We start from the raw sequence: 8,057 nt of genomic DNA on the forward strand, positions 1-8,057 counted from the left end.
TCTGTTTCATGGATTGGAGTTCCATTCATACATTGTCATATTCATGTAATGTGTTTATGTAACTTTGTAAATGCTGTTTATTCTGTACACATGACATCTATTGCTTCTGTCCATCCGGGGAGAGGGATCCTCCTCTGTTGCTCTCCTGAAGGTTTCTTCCTTTTTTTCCCAGTGAAAGGTTATTTTTGGGGAGTTTTTCCTGATCCGATGTGAGGTCAAAGGTCAGGGATGTCGTATGTGTACAGATTGTAAAGCCCTCTGAGGATAATTTGTAATTTGTGATATTGGGCTATACAAAATAAACTGAATTGAAAAAATGTAATTGAACCAACTAACAATATGGTCTATGAACAAAATGAGCTTCTTCCTTCTATTGTGAAGTGAGAGGATAACAAAAAACAACAGCAGTCCATCATTGGGATTAAGAAATATGATTTTTGCATTGTTAAATGATTACCTTCTCTCTTTTGTGTCTGTCCCTTCCTTTCTCTCCCTCATGTTTCTCTTCCTCCGTATGCCTGTTTTTACTCTTTCTCTTCCTCTTCTCCTTTTTTTTGCTTTTCTCCTGTTCTTCTTTGTGACTGTGTTAGTGCTGAGTGTTCCATCTGCTTTTGTCTCTGTCCCTTACTCTCGTCCTCCCTCTCTTCCTCCTCATGCATTTGTTTTGTCTTTCTCATCATGTTCATACCAATCTTACTCTAGTTCTGAAGGAAGAGATCTGTGGAATATTCTAGAGTGGGGATCAAGTAAGCTGGGAAGAAGGTGCTTGAGCAAGTTTTTGAGAGCAACAGGACTGATGGGGAAGGTGGGATCCGAAAGGTGGCAGTAATGCAACAGCAAGGATGCGAGCTGCCGTTAAAAACCATAGAAGAAGAAGAAGACTAAGACAGTTAGGTTCATTCTCTCTGGCCCTGTGTTAGTGGACCACGTGTTATTGCAGCGCGTCACACCCTAACCCTGGTGGGTGGAGCATGTTAAAGTAGCTAAGGCTAGGTGAGTACGCCGTGGTAGTGGTACGGCTAAGGTTAGCTTTCAGCCTTGGCAACTGGAGCGAACTAGCTAACAAGCTAACGTTAGCTGTTCCTGGTGGGGTTTTCTTTTAAGGAGGCATTTTGGAAGTTTAGTAGTTCACTTAGGATTATTGTAAACTGTTGTTAGCTACACCGACATTGACAGTCATTTATTAACTTCTCCCATGCCAATATATATATATATATATATATATATATATATATATATATATATATATATATATATATATATATATATATATATATATATATATATGTGTATGTATGTATGTATGTATATATATATATGTGTATGTATGTATGTATGTATGTATGTATATATGTATATATATATATATATATATATATATATATATATATATATATATATATATATATATATATATATATATATACACACACATATATACATACTGCCTTCCCTCTAACCTAAAGCTCTCGGGCCTAAACGTTAGCAATGTTAGCGTGAGCTTGCTAAGTAAAGCCCTTGCTATAGAACACGTCTCAATGTCAATGGTGTTCCAGCCGATGGGCACGAGGGGTTCCCGTGTTCTATCACACATGCTCTGCAACTTTAGAAGTTATGGCTGACAGTTGACACTTATCTGTGCCTTTTTGACGATCAGCTGTGTGAGTTGTCACCTGCCTACATATATTACAATTTATTTAAAAGATCCCTTTTTTAAAGGAATGATTGTCATATTCATGGGTTACAGACTGATTGAAAAGGAAGCATGCCAAGAGATTCTTCTCTTGAGATCATTTTCAGTAAGAAATGTGTTTTATGAAAGCATGAAGATTGTAACTGATGAATGAGATCTTTAAAACATTTGTTTTTGTGATTAGACTCTAATCACAATCAATGTAATCACTTTGATGTATATCTATACTATGAAACACGAACACATAGAACTATTGAGGCCAAAGGGGAAAACAAAATGGATATAAAATAACATGAACAGTCAAAACAGAATTGTGATCAGGTTCTCAGAACTACAAATGATTTTTGTGGAGAATTGGAAGGGATGTGAGCCATTTCTTAAAACGTTGGATTGACATGGCTGAGTGAGAATGTGCTGAATGAGAAATAAGAATGCAGTGTTTTCGCAAAAGATGGTAATGTCCCATAGCCCAAGGTGGTGTCTTCAGAGGTTTTGTTTTGTAGCTGATTCATTATCTATCAATCAGCTAATTGATCAGTTGACTAATCATAGCAGCTCTACTCTGTTGTTACGGTCAGTCAGTCAAAAGGGCTTTCCATTGGTCCCATAGCTATAAGTCAAACATTGAACTCGGTATGGATGGACTGTGGACATATGCAGCTGACGCTGTGGATCACAGACTTCTTGTGTTTTGCAGGTGTGACAATGGGAAAGTCTTTTTCGCACCTCACTAAGCAGACAGGCCTAGATGACAGCCAGGAAAGCCTCACTTCTCATCTGGAGGACTCTCAGACTGAGGACGGGAAGTGTGGAGATGTCTCACAATTTCCTTATGTGGAGTTCACAGGACGGGACAGTGTGACATGTCCCTCATGTCAGGGGACCGGGAGGATCCCCAGAGGTAACACTACTTAGTAAACAGTCTGGGTGGGGGTAGTCTAAATGTTAGTTATTTGTCTGTTTTCCGTAGTCATCAGCTTTAACAGTATCCAGTAATAATCCTTGAGGAAAGCAGGGGGATGATGTAAAAAAGGATTTAGTTGTCACGGTCTTACTTTTCGAAACAGCTGACAGTGACTCATCATTGATTGTTGCCTCTGTTTCAGGACAAGAAAATCAACTTGTGGCATTGATTCCATACAGTGACCAAAGGCTGCGACCCAGGAGGACGTGAGTACTTTTAGCTGTGTTAGATAACACTGACATGTTAAAGGTCTTTACAATCAACACTTAAATTAAAACGGTTAACTATTCACATGTAGTTTAGCAAGGACACTCAAGTGTTTATGTTTAGTAACTTTTTTTTAATTGCACAAAAATGAATACTGATTGGCTGGAGTGTGTGCAGTGAGATTCCACTGTTTACCTGGATGTCAGATGGAGGATAAAAGAGGAAGTTTACATACTGCAATTTATGCTGCTGTAAACAATCCTATTATTCTATAGAGTGATGTGACTTGATATTTGGATAAAATATCATACACCAATATTCTGAAATGAAATGCAGAGCTTTTGTAGTTCTTAAGTAAAGGAATCACATGATTGTCTTGTGTCCTCTTCAGGAAGTTGTATGTGTCGGCGTCGGTGGTACTCTGCCTGTTGCTGTCTAGTCTGGCTGTGTTCTTCCTCTTCCCTCGCTCCATCGATGTGTCCTACGTCGGAGTGAAATCAGTTTTTGTCAGCTACGACCAAGAGAAACGCAGCGTCTACCTCAACATCACAGTGGGTTTTATCTGCAGTCCAATCAAACGTTCCACTACTGTAAATCATGTGTAGCGGCGATGAATACATAAACTACAAATAATGCATTAGACATTCATCAGAGGTATCTATTATTAAAAACCCTCCACGCACAAGAGCATAATTTCCAAAGTTCTCTTTGAGGTCTTTAACTGTCTGTAAAATATACCAGGAATGTTCTAATTTCTTAGTTTTTATATAATTAATGTTATATACATATGTACCCAACACATTTAAAAGTCATTGTGAAAGGGAAGTTGTAGTGTCTGTTAGGGTTGCACAGGGTACCGATACTAGAAAGGTACCGCGGTACCAGTACGTTCAAAACGATATGGTTTTGCATATTGTTAGTATCGATACTTTATTAAAATAGCGCTATCAAAGCGGACTCACTGCTCCGCCCCTCTAATGCTGCCCAGCGTGTTGACTGCAAGGGGGCTGTGCAGCGCTCACACACTGACAATGCTGTGATGGCACCATGTAGTTTTCATTAATATCTTGCTGTAGGCTAATACTAATGTTAATGCCATTTGTTAAGTGTTGAAAAAGCTGGGCAGGAACAAGCTGGTAAAAAGGCAACCATACAGATGTTTTATTTATTACTATTATAGATAAATATACCAGTATCGTATTTGTGGTATCGTCATATTTATGGCAGGTATCGTATCGAAGTTAGAATTTGGCATGGTGACAACCCTAGTGTCTGTATCTTCTATGTGATGCATTTCAGAGTAATACAGGATGTCTTACAAGAGGGTTTTTAATCAAATCCTTCAGATTTTGGTGTGGCTCATCCCTCACCTACAAACACACAACCATGATATACTGTAGAACATATTTAACAGTGTTTTTGTTTCATGTGTTAAGGAAACTAGAAGCTGCTAGAAGTATAAAACGTATCAATACTAATAAACTCTTCCAATGTTGGTTCTCCTCCAGAACACTCTTAATATCACTAATAACAACTACTATTCCGTGGAGGAGGCCGACATCACAGCTCAAGTGCAGTTTGCCAAGACGGTGATCGGTACATCTCGCATCAGCAACATCACCGCCATCAGTCCTCTGGACATGAAACAGGTACAGCTCAGTGTCCGTCCATGAGCTCAGTGTCCGTCCATGAGCTCAGTGTCCGTCCATGAGCTCAGTGTCTGTCCATGAGCTCAGTGTCCGTCCATGAGCTCAGTGTCCGTCCATGAGCTCAGTGTCCGTCCATGAGCTCAGTGTCCGTCCATGAGCTCAGTGTCCGTCCATGAGCTCAGTGTCTGTCCATGAGCTCAGTGTCCGTCCATGAGCTCAGTGTCCGTCCATGAGCTCAGTGTCCGTCCATGAGCTCAGTGTCCGTCCATGAGCTCAGTGTCCGTCCATGAGCTCAGTGTCCGTCCATGAGCTCAGTGTCCGTCCATGAGCTCAGTGTCCGTCCATGAGCTCAGTGTCCGTCCATGAGATGAGCTCAGTGTCCGTCCATGAGCTCAGTGTCCGTCCATGAGCTCAGTGTCCGTCCATGAGATGAGCTCAGTGTCCGTCCATGAGCTCAGTGTCCGTCCATGAGCTCAGTGTCTGTCCATGAGCTCAGTGTCCGTCCATGAGCTCAGTGTCCGTCCATGAGCTCAGTGTCCGTCCATGAGCTCAGTGTCCGTCCATGAGCTCAGTGTCCGTCCATGAGATGAGCTCAGTGTCCGTCCATGAGCTCAGTGTCTGTCCATGAGCTCAGTGTCTGTCCATGAGCTCAGTGTCCGTCCATGAGCTCAGTGTCCGTCCATGAGATGAGCTCAGTGTCCGTCCATGAGCTCAGTGTCTGTCCATGAGATGAGCTCAGTGTCCGTCCATGAGCTCAGTGTCCGTCCATGAGCTCAGTGTCTGTCCATGAGCTCAGTGTCTGTCCATGAGCTCAGTGTCTGTCCATGAGCTCAGTGTCTGTCCATGAGCTCAGTGTCTGTCCATGAGCTCAGTGTCTGTCCATGAGCTCAGTGTCTGTCCATGAGCTCAGTGTCTGTCCATGAGCTCAGTGTCTGTCCATGAGCTCAGCGTCCGTCCATGAGCTCAGTGTCCCTCTGGATGGGCACAACTCCGACTGCTAATTGTTGTCTCATTTGTATTTTCAGATAGACTACATGGTCTCCACCACCATTGCAGATGAGATGAACTACATGTAGTAAGTACTGTTAAAGGGTTAATTTATCTGTCCTTATACAACACAGGGTAGCATATTGAAAGTGAATTGTAGCCCCTTCACACTACATGAACATAGAATGTATACAAATATTTTAATTAGAATAGAGTTAAAAGGAAATAAAATAAAACTATATACAGTTAATACAAATATACCTCGAGACTTTGGTTTATAGTGGTATTTAAGGGTATTGTAAAAGGTATTGCAGTTTGCATATTCTATTGTTAGTATAAGAGCAGCTTAATGTTTCCGTAGTGAGAGAGTGTGACGGTGAGCAGAGCAGAACGGGATAAATGATGACTGAGAAAATTGTCATTTAGCCAAGAGGGAGCACGCTTTATTTGTTATCACTCTATTTATTTAGTACTTTCAATTTCCCAGCATCAGATATGCTTTTCAATTTAGAGTCGAGTAAAGGACCTGTTGCCTTTTTGGGGAAAGTGTTTGTTCAGTGTCTTGTTATACACAAGTTTTTGAAATTTTCCTTAAAATGTAAAATAGTTTACCATAGTTTCCAGTGGGCAAAAGGAGGATTGTGTCTGGCACCTGCTCTATTGAAATGAAAACCAACAGATCCGCTGTACTCGAGTTGCACCGGACTGAGTCCTACACCACGGTGTGACTGCTGTGTACCATTACACCGTTATTAGCTAATCGGTCAAAGAGGTTTGAGATCATTCAGAAAGAGTGTCTCAATTTCCTGTAGGCCTTTTTAACTCCAGGAACAACCCATCACCTGGAGTGTAAACCTGTAAAACCACGTGAAGTCTAGGTTCCACTATTCTGGTTTTACAAACTAGTTTTAAGATGGCTTGTTTATCGTACAGATTACCAATCACTTTGTTCACTCCTTTTTTTTCTTGGGTTTTAAACCAGAAAATCACCACATAGGTACATTTGCATTATTTTGCTCGCTTATTAATAACTTGCATAAACATTGCCGTCAATATCCAGAGGCTTCCACCATCTCTTCCCGTTTCTCTCAAACGCATGCCCTCGTACAACCAACAGTCCCAAACCCAAAGATAACCAGTTCACTGTCGTGGATGGTAAACACATTGTGAAATTGACTGGACTGCAGTTGTTACTCCCCACATTGTGAGAACAAACCATAGTTTACATGAGAACATTATTTACATTGCATCAAAACACCCATCACATATTCTGACTCAAAATATGGCCCGTATAGTACAACACACCATTTAGCAGTACATATTTACCAGCACTTGTTTTCTTTTCCAGTGACTACTGCACTCTCCAAACCATCAAGGTCCACAACATTGTCGTCACGATGCAGTGAGTTGTGTTTTATTCTAAACATTTGCGCTTACTGTGTGCAGTGTGTGTGTGTGTGTGTGTGTGTGTGTGTGTGTGTTTTCTCGGCTTCACCTCGTCCCCCCCCTGTGCAGAGTAACCGTCACCACCACGTACTTTGGCCATGCGGAGCAGGTGTCTCAGGAGATGTACCAGTACGTGGACTGTGGAGGGAACACCACCTCTTTTAGAGGGCTGCCCAAGCCGTTCAGCACCCCCCATCCTGCTGAGTCCTCACCAGCCTAACATGGGCCGCTGTGTTCCCTTCTCCTCCTGCCCTGTCTAACTAACTGCTGCTGTCACAATGCAGCGCTTATTTACTTCAATAGAAGTCCACATGAAGACAAGAAAATGATGTTCTTTCTTATGGAAGTGAATTGCATTCAGCAAAGAAAAAAAAACTATTTAGAGCATTAAAACTTTTTATAAATTATGAAATACGGATATTGTCATTAATAGAAGACTATTTCATGATCAAGATCTGTATAAAACTATAACCAGGAGATCTGTATTTAAAAATTACAAGATACCTAATCCTAACATTCCTCTTGTATTACACAAACTGTTTTGTGATTTATGAGATCAGTATTTTGTAAGATAACTTTTTTAGAATTACAAGCTCCATATCTCACGATAAGAAGGAAACCAAGCTTGGTAGTGTCTGTACATTTCAGGCATCCCAATGTGTCAACCTGAACCAGCCACAGCTCAATATATTCACCTCACTTCCTTTGTCCTCTTCTTGTAACCATAAGTGATTATGAGGTGACGCTGATATTGAATTTGATCTTGCATCACTATATATCCTCTTTTATTTACCCCTCAAAATAGTTTTGGTTCAAATGTTATGTTTTTTTTTTTTAATCCTTAGTTTGAGTATTACAAATGTCTCTGCAAATATCTTTTCATTTAGCAAAATATGCTGAAATAACTTCTAAAGGTATATTTGCATATTTTAGACGGCATTCCAAAAATATAGAAGTTTGATGCTCTGCTACCAGGCTAAGTGATGTAGTAATGTTTACTCTATGGCAGGCCTCTTTGTCAAGACAATGGGACAAGGAAGTGGAAAACTATTTAAGAGGAAGACATATATAGGTCCTGATTGTGAGAAACCAATATTTCATATCTGAGGAT

At 40.7% G+C, this 8,057-nt stretch overlaps 1 protein-coding gene across 1 annotated transcript; it reads left to right on the plus strand.

Moving 5' to 3' along the window:
* The first annotated feature begins 898 nt into the window (after positions 1-898).
* tmem106bb (transmembrane protein 106Bb) lies at positions 899-7,211 on the plus strand. The gene is made up of 8 exons (XM_034545447.1): positions 899-993; positions 2,391-2,594; positions 2,800-2,863; positions 3,256-3,415; positions 4,373-4,513; positions 5,539-5,588; positions 6,849-6,902; positions 7,016-7,211. The coding sequence occupies exons 2-8, from the start codon at positions 2,399-2,401 to the stop codon at positions 7,164-7,166; spliced, it is 816 nt and encodes a 271-aa protein (XP_034401338.1). The 5' UTR covers positions 899-993; positions 2,391-2,398; the 3' UTR covers positions 7,167-7,211.
* Positions 7,212-8,057: the final 846 nt, after the last annotated feature.

This window comes from Cyclopterus lumpus, chromosome 11 (assembly GCF_009769545.1).
Source record: "Cyclopterus lumpus isolate fCycLum1 chromosome 11, fCycLum1.pri, whole genome shotgun sequence".
NCBI classification, from domain to species: domain Eukaryota; kingdom Metazoa; phylum Chordata; class Actinopteri; order Perciformes; family Cyclopteridae; genus Cyclopterus; species Cyclopterus lumpus.